A 15,154-nucleotide genomic window follows, 5' to 3' on the forward strand; every position below is an offset into this window, starting at 1 on the left:
TGCTGTCCATATGCAGTACCTTGCATTTAGCAATGTTAACTCTCAATTTTCCCTTCTTAGCCCATCTGCCTAATTTTTCTAGGTCTTGTTTGCAGCATCACACCCTGATTTCTACCCTGCCAACCCTTGTGTCACTTGAACTTGGGCTGTAATCTTGATATGCCTTTATCAGTATTGTTAATAATTATTTAAAGCAATAAGGGACTTAGCATTGAATCATGAGGGATGCCACTGATAACATTAGTCTAAGAAGGATAGTGCACTTTTATAATCACCCTCTGTCTTCTGCCACTGAACTATCCCTTTATCCATAGCAGTAACTTGCCCCTAATGCTACATTGCTCCAATTTCTATGGCAGTCTTTCATGTGGAAGTGTCAGAAGCTTTACTGAAATCTAAGTATATGATGTCAAATGTTTTTTGCTCTAAGTTTTTCTGTTACTGCATTATATTTTGAGAACATAATGCTTCTCTGCATTATGATTTTCTTCTCTTACTACCTGACAATATTGTTCATCCTGTAACAGTGACCTGTTGTCTGATGATGGAACCAAGTATTTCTGAAACTGGTCACAACATTGCCTCTATGTTTTTAATGCATAAAAGATTTGCCTACTGGGTAATGGTATTCGACTAAAAACAAAATTAATTACTTTAGGTCTACTTGGGGACAAAAGTTCTGTCCCTATCATAAGAGGGAGACAGTATTACCCTTAGGTGGTAATGGCAGAAAAACATAATGCACAGAAGTGTTATTTTTTCAAACTATTTCAATATCTGTGTTGAAATAGTACCCTGCTTTTGTACTTGAATGTTGCTTTGGGGCCACACAGCTCACTCACAGGGGACTTTATTATTGAAGTAATGAAAGTTACATTTTAAAATAAGCTTTCTTCTGAACACTGCTTGGCTACTCATTTGTTTACTGTTTGGCACAGGGTTGCTAATTGAATGGTTTCAGAACTCTTTGCTCACTGTGCACCTGTGTTTTGTGGAGAGCAAGTAGTTTGAAAACCAAGGATGCCTTTGAGTTTTTAATGAATAAAGGATGTGCCTACTGGATGACATTATTCACTTAAAAATGAAATAAGTTACTTTAGGTCAGCTCATCATGGACACATTCATGTTTTTAAAAGAACCTGAGCTCAAGCTCTGTAACTGTCACAGGAGTAATGATATTGTTCCCAGGTAGTAATGGCAGAAAAACATAATGCAGAAAAGCATTATTTTTTCAAACTATTTCAATACTTGCATTGAAAAAGCATCTCTTGCTATCCTTAAAGAATATTTTCCTGGGGTTAGTTTTCACTCATATTCAGGTGTCACTGCTGCTATCAATGGCTTTTTAGGAGGATTTACCAATTTGTGGAAGCAGAATCTTCTTTGAGGATAGGATTAAAGCTTTGTGGAAGTGGCAGAAGTGTATCAATAAAAAAAAGAGATTATGTAGAAATAAATAATGTATTTATCTTTCTCATTTATTTCTTTCATAGTTAATCTGAGAACTTTTCGTCCCCCCTTGTATGTTTGATGGCCAACAGGCTTGATTGCCAAAGACAAGATAGTATTGTGTTGACATAATTTCCTTTGAAAGCCATATATCTTCTTCTTCTATATTAAATTCTTGTAATGAATATAATTGGAAGAAAAAAAGTAAGTGGCCAGCTTGTAGTCAAAGCCTCACATCAAAGCATTGTTGAAAGCGTTAGTAGTTTACTTATTCATGCATGGTTGATGAATGGTGCCTTGCTGTTTTTTAATGAATATGTAAGTAAAAAAATTAGATCAGGAAAGAGGACAATATACACATAAAAATTTAAACACTAATCAATTTTCCCAACTTGTAATTCCTTTAGTATTTAAATTTTTTTAAAAGTTTGACTTTATGACATTACTCTATTTCTCATTTTTTTCTTGTTAATTTTCAGAGCCAGTGGGTGATTCTATCTGCAAAATGTGGTATACTTTTGCCGTATCCTTTAAATAGTAATAATAATAGTTTGTATTTCATATTGAATTACTTAAGAACATAGCACTAAAATTTAATTTTTCTTTGTTTGCTATGTTCTTTAGTAAATGAATGAAGGAATCTTCCTTGCTCTGGTGTTATGCTTCAGAAAAAAATAAAATAAATGAAAAGTATAAAAAAAGATTCCTTTATTGTTACTCAATTTATGAACAGATGTTGGTTCTCATATTCAGATATGGTGCTTTACATCACATCACATCTGATTAGATTAATATTATATGAAAAGAGAACTAATAATCATAATTTTTTATTTATATTTATGCTGTGCAATATAAAGCAATAATGCAAAAAGTCAAACTGTGTTGATATTACATTCTCAAACAATTTAAAGTGTAAAAGTTTAAAAAAATTATTGCATTGTGTATTATGCCATTTCTGCATTCCTATTTTAAAGCACGCACGCGTACTAATGTAGAAATATCAATTCGGGCAACTAATGTATTGTAAGCAAGCTTCCTTATAATTAAAAGATTGCTGTTAGCACAAAGGCAGACTTAGATCTGTCAGGACAGATCAAAAACTGCAAGATGCCACTGTTATATTAACCTGAGCAGTTTATGAAAAGTTGATTGAAAACTATGTAGCCTAGAATCAGACTCAAAATTCCATATGCTTATTGACATAGTATGATCCATGTACAGCTCTGTAAGACCAATTGTGGTTTTATAACAAATGTTAATTCTCTATTAAAATTAAGTTGACATTATATTAATTTAAAACTAACCTATAAGTTTGTGCATTGGCATCATGTCTATACGTAGCCAACTACTAAATAGTTACAAAATGGCATCATTTAAGTATATCTCATATTGTGGATTCCTTCCTAATGAGTTACCATGATATTGCACTAGCTCAACTAAGTAACGCTTCACCAATGGAGAAGACTACTGTTACTTAGTCTCTGTGGATACCACCACCACCACCTCTCAGATGGCACTGTTTCAGAGCTCTCTGAAATGGTGCTGTCTGGATGGTGGTATCTGCCATTAATTTCATTTATATTAATTGGTCTGATTAAAGAAAATCATTTCAGGCTAAAAGTGATCTCCATTCTTCTCCCTTTGTCAACAGAGTCCAAAATATTGCCATATTTTATATGTAAGAATCCTGTCCTGTAACCTACATCTTTCTGTATCAGTCTTGTTAAAGAAGGTCAGCTTAACTGGAATTACCCTATCATGAAATCTTATGAGAGGATATTTCAGTTGTTTAAGGTTTCTTTATTACAGTTCTCTAAGATTTCTCTGTTTAAATAGCTTGATGAAATCACTTATACACAACAATGGACAAACTAAATAAGCTAAACTAAAAAACTAAAAACTGAGTAAACTAAACTAAATAAGCTAAATTTGGTATGCATGATGCCTATGCTGAAAAGCAATTTGAATACCAGTTTCACTTTTTATTGTGGATGTTTCAATGGTGTCCATTAGCCTGATCAAGTAATTGTATGTTCTTTAGTAAGATTACAGTATAAAGTGCTTTTGTTTTCTTCCCTCCCTCCACAATGCTCTGTATAATCTTTTTCATTTGATTTTATATTTCCTTTACATTAAATAAACAGACTTTCTGGATTTTCTCCAAGTAGAAATCAACTATTTTCAGGAATTGTAGTTTGCCCATCCCAGGTAAGAAATTCCTCCAGGATTATCATGCTTAAAAAAATTTTTCTTCAATAAGAAGAGAAAATACAAGGGGCATTCAATAAATTATCTACCTATCTATAAAGGAAATGAGATAGAGGCAAAAATCTTTTATTATTTTTCAGTGTAACTCCTCTGAACTTCAATACCCTTTTTCCATTTTGTTGGCAAAGAGGAAACACTAGACAAATAAAGTTTTTTTTGTCCTGTCCATCAAAGAACACAGAAACAGCAGACTTCAGTTCATTATTATCAGCAAAGCGACACCCACTTAGGTTTTTTTTTGAGGTGTTGAAATGGGAAATAGTTACTGGGATCCGAACTGTAAGGTGGATGGTTAAGTCCTGTAAAGTCAGTCTCTCAAAATAGTAGCAACAATATGTGACCTGTGCACTGGTGCATTGTCCTGAGGAAGCAGTACACCTCTAGAAAGTTTTCTGTGTTTTTCCTTTATGACATCCCTTAGGTTGTACAGTAGAGAAACGTATGACTTCCTGGTGACTGGCTGCTTGTATTCCAAGTAGTGAATGTACAAAATTCCCTCAGCATTCCAAAAAATGGTGGCCATAATCTTGCCAGCTGAAGGTTGTGTCCAAAATTTTTTGGGTGGGGAAGAACCCTTGTGCTTCCATTGCATGGATTCTTGTTTGGTCTCAGGATTTCAGTGATGAACCCTTAATAATTCTGGAGATGAAAATTTCATGATCCCTTCCATAAAGCTCTGAATTCTCCTCACAACACCGTACTCTGAATTTGCTTCTACATATGGATCAGAAATCTGGGGACCCAGCCTGCACTGACCTTAGTCATCCCCAAACGTTCATGGAGAATGGTTATAACTGCTTCCTCAGATATGTCATATTCCCTAGAGATTTGGGACACCTTTAAAAATCTGTCATTCAGCACAAGCGTTTCCACAGCTTGGCACATTTCTGGAGTGTTCGCTGTCACAGGCCTTCCTGGATATGGATCATCTTCAATGGACTCTCTAGCCCACTTGAATTGTTTTGACCAGAATTTCACCTGGTAATTTGTAGGTGCACTGTTGCCATACACAGCCACCATCCTTTCATGAATGGCCTTTGGCCCATTTCCTTCTTTGGTAAGAAACTTGATGACTGAATAATGCTCCAATTCCAGCAAATACTTAATTTCTGGAGTGGTCGCTGTCACAGGTCTTCCTGGACATGGGTCATCTTCAATGGACTCTCTAGCCCACTTGAACTGTTTTGACCAGAATTTCACCTGGTAATTTGTAGGTGCACTGTTGCCATACACAGCCAGCATCCTTCTATGAATGGCCTTTGGCCCATTTCCTTCTTTGATGAGAATCTTGATGACTGAATAATGCTCCAATTCCAGCAAATACTTAATTTCTTGAGTGGTCGCTGTCACAGGTCTTCCTGGACATGGATCATCTTCAATGGACTCTCTAGCCCACTTGAATTGTTTTGACCAGAATTTCACCTAGTAATTTGTAGGTGCACTGTTGCCATACACAGCCACCATCCTTTCATGAATGGCCTTTGGCCCATTTCCTTCTTTGGTAAGAAACTTGATGACTGAATAATGCTCCAATTCCAGCAAATACTTAATTTCTGGAGTGGTCGCTGTCACAGGTCTTCCTGGACATGGGTCATCTTCAATGGACTCTCTAGCCCACTTGAACTGTTTTGACCAGAATTTCACCTGGTAATTTGTAGGTGCACTGTTGCCATACACAGCCAGCATCCTTCTATGAATGGCCTTTGGCCCATTTCCTTCTTTGATGAGAATCTTGATGACTGAATAATGCTCCAATTCCAGCAAATACTTAATTTCTTGAGTGGTCGCTGTCACAGGTCTTCCTGGACATGGATCATCTTCAATGGACTCTCTAGCCCACTTGAATTGTTTTGACCAGAATTTCACCTAGTAATTTGTAGGTGCACTGTTGCCATACACAGCCACCATCCTTTCATGAATGGCCTTTGGCCCATTTCCTTCTTTGGTGAGAAACTTGATGGCTGAATAATGCTCCAATTCCAGCAAATACTTAATTTGATACAGTGTCTTCCTTCTTTCTGTTACAGCAGCACAACCTAAAAACATAGTGGTTTCAAAATTAGTATGATTCAAGTTTAGATATATAGGAACGTGATAAATCATGAATCATTGAAATATAACTATGGGAAGTACCTTAGGTAGATAATTTATTAAACATCCCTTGTAATATATATTTTATATTATTGTGGGAATGAATTAGACACTTGAGTTTATTTCATTCCCATAATGACAATCTACATAAATTAGTTTATTTCACAATAATGTTCAATGTTATTATAGTATTATTACAAAGAAGCTAGAAGTATTAGTATTAGCAATGGCCACATGGTGCAAGAAGCCTATGGCTTATGCTGCACCAGCCAAAAAAAAAAAAAAAAAAGGAATAAAATATTTATAATAAGAAAATTTTAAAAAATTAATAATTAATAAAAGAAAATGAAATAGACAACCTATGTGTTTCCCTCCTCCCAGGTAACTATCCAGCTGACCTTTGAATTTCCCCAAACTGTCAGCCTCTACCACCCATGTAGGTAACTTATTCCAGTGATTTAAAACTTGCCAGCTAAAATAAAACTTCCTGCAATCCAGTCTAAGCATCTACTCCTGGAACTTGAATTTATGGCCCCTAGTTCTAGAATCATTTATAACCATGAAATTTTCATCTCATTCATTTTACTCATGCATTTCAAAGTCTTAAACACCTCAATCAAGTCTCCTGTAAGGTGCTTAGTTTCCAAACTCTGCAACACACATATTCGAAGTCTTTCCTCATATGGATGCTCTTTTGCCAAACTCACCAGGTGATTTACCCATCTTTGGACCTTTTCAAAAAGCTCAATGTTTTTCTTTAGGTGCAGTCTTCATACTTGAACACAGTATTTCAAATGTGATATAACAACTTATATAATGGAATTATGATGACCTTATCTCTACTAGCAAATGTTCAATAGATCATTGATAGTATACCCTGGTCCTTCCTTGCAACCTGTCTACGATGATTGGAGAACTTCATGTCTGACTGTATTGTATGCATTGTAACACCCAATTCCCTTTCCTTCCTTACTGCCTTTAGTTAAACTCCATCAAGTCTATAAGTTATTTTAGAGTTACTGTTTTCCAGGTGTAATACCTTACACTTTGCCGGATTAAAGCATAGCTGCAATTTTTCTGACCATCCCTGAAGTCTGTTTAGATCGATCACTCTGAAGGAGATTTGCTTGGCAATGATCATTAACTACTCTACCAGTCTTTACATCATCTGCAAATTTAGACATCATGCCCTTTATCCCTTCATCGATGTCATTTATGAAAATCAAAAACAATACTGGTCCTAATACTGATCCTTGGGGAACCTCACTTCTTACATAGAATAGAACAGAATAGAATCTTTAATTGCAGCAATGATAGACATACAATTAGTCCCGTCACGGCATGGTGGTGCCAGGGGTTAACAAAACATATTTACAAAAGAGATCCACATGAGAAAAAAAGATAAATCAGATTATTAACAAAGCACAGTTTTACATTTTCAGTTCGACGAGGATACCCTTCCTGTATTTTTTATTATTGACCACTTCTTGGAGGTCCCCGTCGATGGCTTGCAGTGAGGGCAGCATTTGCTTTGGCAGGAATCTGTCAGTTAGTACTAGCCGGTTACGGTTTGCTAGCAGCTGTGCTGAAGACCGGAGATAAGGAGGAGGAATGCGCCAAGAGCAGTGATCCCAGAAGTTCGGCTCTGTAATTTTACCGGTGGCTATCTTGATGGTGAACAGCAGCCTTCTTTCTGCGATGTAGGACCGGAGCCTGCGTAGTTGAAGAGCTTCTGCTAACTGCATTGATCTGAGAGCTGGGGGAAGGTGGAGTTTGCTGTTGGCCCATTTTAGAAGCCAGAATTCGGCAGAGAATATTCTTTTGATGTTGGATTCGGCGGCCGAGGCCCATATCTCTGAAGCATACAGTATTGTCGGGTAAAGGATTGATACGATGTATCTTTTTACCAGTTGTGGGTCGGTGGTGTGGAGCAGCTGTTGTTTGGCGACCCAGCGTAGTGAGTTCAGCCTTGACTGTATGAGGTTTATGTGATCGTTGAAAGATAGTTTGGAGTCGAAAACGACCCCCAGATCTTTGTGTGTTTGAACACTTGGAACTGAGGAGCCGTTAAGCACAGGCTCCAACGTTGTTGGGCTGCCCTTTAGAGAGTAAGTTATTTGTGCTGATTTTAGGGGGTTGATTTGGAGGTTGAAGGTATTGAGGTAGTCAGCCATGTCCTGCAGTTTGCTAGTGATTTGCTGAGTGATTTCGGCTGCCGAGTTGAATGGCGATATTTTAGTAAGGAGCTTGACATCGTCAGCATATGTGATCCAATTGCACTTATTGGTCACAAATGGCACCATGATTGCTGAGAAGAGAATGCCAGACAGGACCCCCCCCTTGAGGTACACCGGCAGTTATGTGGCGCGTGAAGGTCTTTGTTCCAATCTTTAGAACAAGGGTCCTCTTCGATAGGAGAGATTCTAGGAACCAGAGAACATCGCCGCGAAAATTGAAGTAGTTTTCTAAGAGACGTAGGAGATTAGGTATATAGATGGCATCAAAAGCGGAATGGATGTCAAGATATATAACTGACAATTCCTGTCTTTGTTCGAAGGCATCTAAGATGTGCAGAGTGGTTGTTACAAGGTTTGTTATAGTTGACCTTCCTGATATCCCATAGTGTATTTGCTGAGGACTGTCACGGAGAATTTGATGGGTGACAGACGGTAGCAATGCTTTCTCCAGAATTTTTAGCAATACAGAGGCGCAAGCGATGGGCCTATGTTGGCTTGGGAGCGTCGATTGTTGGTGCTTAAGAAGGGGCCAGACAGAGTACCTGTTCCACTGGGGTGGAAAGAAATGAACTTTGAGGCATCTGTTGTATAGGTTGAGGAGTGAGTCGATGATGAAGACACTTAAACATTTGATTATGAACTGGGGGATGCCATCGTCACCGGTGGTTGTTGTGAGAGGGAGAGTATTAATGGCCTGCATCAGTTGTTGCTTGGAAATTCGGATCGTAGCGAGACTATCAGTGAGATGAGAGCGGTTGAGGAGTGGCCGATTAGGTAGAGCTGGAGGTTGATTAGAAAATCTGGCGACGTAGTTGAGCCAGTCAATTGGGTCGATGTTGCTGGAAGAACTAGCCTTTGTTTTGTAGAATGGTTTCCCCCTTTTTAGGGTTCTTTCGAGGTGCTTTTTAATTGAAGCTGATTTGTTTCTGTTGAATTCGGCCCTGGCTTTGGAGAATGAAATGCGGTCTTGGACATCGCCGGAAGCTTTCCATTTGGCGTGTAGTAATTGTTTGTAGTGGAAACTTTGGTTGAGCTGGGGAGTCCACCATGCTCTGGAGCGCGGAGTAATGGTGACTGTCTTAGTAGCGGTGTGAAGGGCTATGGTATTGATCCATTTGGTCACTAAATCGATTGCGAGGCTCAGTTCACATCCATCTAAGATGTTCCATGGGACTGTGGATGCGGCTTCAATGCAGAGTGCTGGATTCAGAAATTTTGGGGCAGTGACCTTTTTCACAGATTTGGTTTTGGGGGTATTGAAATATTTTTTGGGTAGAAGAGCTGTAAATATGATTGGTTGGTGGTCTGATTGAAACATGTCGGCTGTGGTTTCTTCGACTTGGCATGTTGCCGAGGAATAGACTATGTCCAGTAGGTTTCGGTCTCTCGTTGGCTGGTAGTTAACTTGGAATATTTGGATTGATTGGAGAGATTCTGTGAGACGACTTTTGAGGTGTTGGGTAGATGGCGGAAGATTGAAGTCCCCACATACGATGTGAGTGGCTGCTGGGTGGAGATTATTTATTAACCAGTTAGTGGCTGCATCAATGGCCATCATAGTTGGCGTTGGAGGAAGGTACAGGGATGCGACGTCTATAGTGGTACCTTGATGTTCCAGAGTTATCATTAAGGCTTCCACGTCTTGAGAGATATTTGAGACAGAGTGTATGATGGAGAACTTTGTCGTATTGAAAATTATAGCAACTCCACCCCCTCTGCGGTTATCGCGAGAGGCAGCCAGTACACGAAAGCCTGCAGGAATGGAGCAGCTGATATCTGTCTGGTTCGCCTCTAACCACGTTTCAGCGAGGCACAATATGTCTAGTGAGTTTGAGAGTAGAATCTCTTCCAGTGTATTAAGTTTATTTCTTAAGGACCTGATATTCTGGAACATTACGCGGCTGGTAGGAGAGGTTGTAATGTTTATCCTCACAGGAGGGAGCCTTGCTTCCCGGCTGTGAACAAGTAGAGGCTCTCGATAATGAGAGATCAGGACAGGGATGAGGCGACCTCGGGTTCTCTCGCGTTGGAGGATGGTATTACCAACCTTGGGCGGAGTTTGTTCCAGTATGTTGGTGTGGGAAGATTCTGGTGCTGGCATCCTTTCTGGCAGGCAATTATACTCGCCAAGTCAGCTGGGACTTCGGTGGGAGTACTTTTGTCGGATCTGAGTAGTCGCTTTAGGTTTCGAGGTTGATTGATAGTGAACAAATGGCCTGATCCTCATTCCGACAGGCCAAATGGCGACGCTTCTTATCAGGTCTACTTGCTGTTGGCTACAGTCAATTTTGAATGCAGCATATTGTTGACTCCTAGTTTGTAGTTTATGTACAGTTGGCCGTAGATTCAGCTCTTCATATATAACCTGTTTGACTAGTTCAGGGGTTGTGCATGGATCCAGTCGAGATACGAAAAGGCTGGTTGTACTGTTTCTGATAGTGTCTTGAGTCCTGAAAGCTCGTAGCTTGGAGTTTATTGCTATGCCGTACTTTATAGAGTTTCTCTGAGTGCCGGTTTCTTGTCTGGTATCGCCGTTTAGTGAAGCTGCTACAGATTGGGCAGTGTTGTTATCGTGGTTGCCATTCGTCTGATTTTGAATTATGTCGATTGAGCTCGCTTGGGCGTTGACGTGGCTTGATGAGATTGTCGGTATATTTTCTTGACTGCGTTGGGAAGTCAGCGATGGGTTTAGGTCACTGTGATGGATTGAAGTTTGTAGGGAACTGTGCAATTTTATCGCGGTGCATGTTAGAGCTTGACCTTTGATGGTTTTGCCACTATTGCTCACCTCGGCGGCCAGGATTTCTGCGTATGACTTATCCCGGGGGGACTCTGAAGGTTGCGCATCATGGATGTTTCTTAGGGCTGTGCAGCCATGTTGGGGTGATGCTGATATATCAGCACATTTGCACGTCATGCTTTCCAGTGTGTGAGAGTTGGCTTGCGGACTGGCATTGATTTCGTGACTTGTTAGGCAACTAGTTATTTTATCTATGAGGACTTCCACTATTTCGTTGATTTTGCTGTCAAAGATTTGCTTTAGGGATGACTTTAAGTATTGGATGTTAATTTCTGGTTCGGTTTGGCACCCTTTGTCCCTCCGCGCAGGTGCGCTTTGGCTATTTTCAGATATTGGCATGATATAAGGTGTCTGAGGGGTTGTTGAAGATGCATCGATGCTTGCATGCGATGTGGGCAGGTTCAGGTGGCCTGGTGTTGGTCTGTAGGAGGCGTCGGTATGAGGCGTTATATCTGTAGCGATGGTGTCAGTCTCGTAGGTATTATCGCCCATATTTTCTTGCAGCTTGGCATAGTGCTGAGTATTATCTAGTGGTGACGCGACTTCCGTGAAATCTACCTCACTGGGCTGTTTTTGCTTTGCGCTTTGGGCTGTGCATGGCAAGTTCTGTGAGTTATTGTTGGAAATTTTCGGGTTGTCCTTGTGGCCTAATGAGCGTAGCTTCTTGCAGCATGATCCCTTGAATTTCAGCCTGGCAGCCATGGAAAGTTTCTTCCAGCTGGATGGGGACAGGCCCGAACATCCGGGACAGATGGGGTTATCACAGCTGGTACAGAGGATGACGTCAACAGCCAAATGATAGCAAAGGGCACATTTCTGTGTCGAGTTTAGGGGTTTTCCGTTTCTGCTCATATTTGGGAGGAAGGCAGTGGGGGATATTCAATGGACGGGCCTTTGCGTAGTCTACGTGGATGTCTTGCTGTGAGTTGGCTTCGGGCTAGGGGTTGCGAACTTTCCGCACAGTCGAAATAGTACGGCAAGCAGAGTAAGCGGGAAGCTGAGTGAAAAGAAAGGGCGCACTTCAGCCTAATGCTGTGATCAGAAAATAAGCTTTTCAGCACCCGGGGCTATGGCTGGTGAACAAAGGCTGGCAGAATACAACGTGCTATAGCGTTCTTATTCGTTTGCAGTGATACGAATATGGAAAAACAGTAAATTCTATTTACCTGATTCAGGCGGCAGGATGAGCTTCGTCGTTATGAAAACTCTACGGACACAAAAACGGTTGATAGTTATTGTCCAAACTAAGAAGCAATCTAGTGGGAACGAGCCAATATTATTGAAACCCCAGTTTCTTATTTTTAAATTGAAATAGTGAAACCGCTAAGCCTAATTTTCAACAATGTGTATGTGATTACAGCAAAACGCGTTTGCATGCGGTCAGCAGAATGTTAAGCCTAATGAGATTAAGTAGATAACGAGAGGGTTCTCACAAGATAACTCTGGTAATGACAAAATTTTCTCACCCACATAATCCGCTTACTTAGTTCTTTCAGCTGGCACACTTTCCCAGCGGAAGAAAACATTTTAAACACATTAAATAATTCAAAATTCATCAGCCCAATCTGAGGAATAACCATTTATCACAATGCTCTGCCTCCTGTGCTGAAGCCATCCATCTAAGGATTTTCCCTGCGATTCCAGCCTATTACAGCTTTTAAGTAACCGCTCATGTGGGACTGAGTCAAATGCTTTGCTGAAATCCAAATAAATAATTTTGAAATTATTCTCTAAATCCAGCTCATGAGTGACCCTGTCAAATTAGCTAACCAGGTTTGTTAAACATGAGTTTTCCTTTACAAAACCATGCTGAGTATCCTTCAGAATTCCATTTCTATCTAAATAATCCTGAATTCCGCCCTTGATCATTGCCTCCATGATTTTCCCTACTACTGAATTTTGACTGACCAGTCGGTAATTTTCCACTTCACTCTTAGAGCCCCCCTTATCTATTGAAGATACATTGACACTTTTCCAATCTAACGGAATCTCTCCTGAGTTCAGTGATAGTCTCATAATAAGCCTCAATGGTTCAGTGCACTCACTTGCCTCCTACCTTAAAATTATAGGGTATATGCCATCAACCCCAGGAGCCTTACTTGCCTGTAGGCTCAAAAGTTTTTTCATTAAATAATTATGTGAAATTTCAGTATCATTAATTACATATTTTTCAACTTCACTCCCATAATTTCTCTTTGACAAAGGTTTTTCTTCTGTAAATATCGATGCAAAGTAACTGTTAAGTTTATCAGCAACTTCAGTTGGTGGTATCTAATACTATCCCACTTCCATTACATAAGGGTCCGTTCTAGTTTGTCTTTTTCTTCTTTGCTCTCTTTGCCAGCGATTTCTCATAATCTGTCTTTGCCAGCCTAACCTTTTTTGTGGCACTATTACAGATCACTTTGTAGCTGTTATAGGCTACAGTACTTTTTATTACTCTGTAACTTTTCCATGCCATCTTTTTCTGCTGAAGTAATCTGGCAACTTCATTATTCATCCAACTTGGAATTCTCGTGAAGTATTTTTTTTAATGGTATATACACATTCAAGGCTTCTGTGATTAATGTTTTAACGGTATACCATAATTCAATTGTATTCGCTCTCTGTGCAATATCTACCCAGTTAATAGAGGCCATGTAGCAACTTAAGTCATCGTAATTTCCTTTTCTGAAATTATAAGCCATTCATTTGCCTTTTTAAATACTGCTACCTCCCTCTCTTCACCATCCACCGTAGAACTCCGTGATCACTTCCTGCTACTGGTTACTGTACTGTCAGTCCTATTATGTCATCTGGTTCATGGGTGATGATGACGTCTAGAATATTCTTTTCCCTAGTATTTTCCTTGACATGTTGATACAAATAAAAATGAAGTAAATTATAATGGTTCATCACGATCTCCCTGTTTATAATAAAACATTTCTGATGGCTTCACCAGATTTTTATTTCGCTATACAGGGCTTATAATTATGAGATAATGTTACCTCATTTTGCTCTGGTCCGATTTGCATTGATTCGCAATAGTGCCCCGATCACTAACCACAATGCCATTTTTATTTATTTATTTTTGCAATTTTTTTATAAATTGAAAGTTTATAATCGTAAGACAAAATTTATCGGCATCATACTGTGCTATATATCATGCACTGTTCACGTGATTTAGGCAATCTGAGTCAATCAGCAATTAGCGCATTCGTATCAGTGACGAGAAAGATTCCCACCCTCAAAGTAACCACTTGTGGACGCGGGTAGTAAAGGTCCATGCGGTGAAGCATTCTGTTAGTTGTTGTTTATGCTATTTACACGTGTTGGAAATTTATTACGCTAACATTTTTTTTATTAATTGTGCTATTAATTAATTAAATAATAATAGTAATAGCCGTGTGCAGTTTTTTCAATCGTGTTAAAGTTTTTAATTTAATAGAATAAAGACATGCCATGTCTGGTAAAAGTAGTTAATTGAATCCTAGTGCAATATTCGGAGGATAGAATCTGGTGAAAGCCACCCTTATGTGTGTAGGGCTACGAATATGCCTCCATTGGCTACAACTATGAAGTATGCTAATAAAATAAAACAATTGATGCAAAGTGGTAGGTAGAATTTTTGGTGCCTGGAGCCTAACCCTGTGATTTCCTATTGACTCCATTATATAAAGGGCTCCATTTGTGCTTGTCCCCCCCAGGAACCTAACCCCAATGTAAATCCGAGGGCTACCTGTATTTTTAAAAATACTTTGGTAGTGTAATATGAATTCAAGTTAATTACTCAAATTCTTTTTTTATTGAGTTTCTAATGTATCACACAGTTATTTTATGTTGAACATTATTAGTTACATTTTTAAGGAATATATGATCAAAAATGGCCTAAACACAATTAAATCACAATATGAAAATCATTTGGTTTTAAAGCAATTGTGTTCACTTGAATTTTACTTTTTTTTATGGAACTGTAGGCATTTATTGCTTCATTTTAATATATGAAAATATTGTTATATACAAAATACTTTTACAACATTCTTAATGAACAAAAGTAGATAATTGTTATCATTTGTTATCCATATTAAGCATTTTCTTCATGTCTCTTCACTATCAAAGAAAACATTTTTTGAGTAACAATATTCTTTCTGCTTCAACTGAGGTGACTGCAGCTTATTATGGTACATTTATAGAATTAACTTCAATTTCACCAGAAGGTCTGGTCCTTCTGTTGAAATTTGTGTGAATCTTGGAAATGTGCTTTATTTTCTCTGTGTCTTAGTTGGCGGAAAATACTTGATGGTATTTTTCATGCATGGAATGACCTTCA

At 38.9% G+C, this 15,154-nt stretch overlaps 1 protein-coding gene across 2 annotated transcripts in view; it reads left to right on the plus strand.

Annotated features, from left to right (window-relative positions):
- The window catches only part of LOC150085967 (uncharacterized), a 229,765-nt gene that overhangs the window by 33,151 nt on the left and 181,460 nt on the right, over positions 1–15,154 (plus strand). For both annotated transcript variants that reach the window (XM_090374316.1, XM_090374317.1), the window contains exons 4-5: positions 1,929–1,972; positions 3,594–3,657. In XM_090374316.1, coding sequence (XP_090230442.1) covers positions 1,929–1,972; positions 3,594–3,657 — 108 coding nt within the window. The remainder of the gene's footprint in view (positions 1–1,928; positions 1,973–3,593; positions 3,658–15,154) is intronic.

This window comes from Mastigoproctus giganteus, chromosome 5 (assembly GCF_048544385.1).
Source record: "Mastigoproctus giganteus isolate SK-2022 chromosome 5, ASM4854438v1, whole genome shotgun sequence".
In the NCBI taxonomy this organism is placed as follows: domain Eukaryota; kingdom Metazoa; phylum Arthropoda; class Arachnida; order Uropygi; family Thelyphonidae; genus Mastigoproctus; species Mastigoproctus giganteus.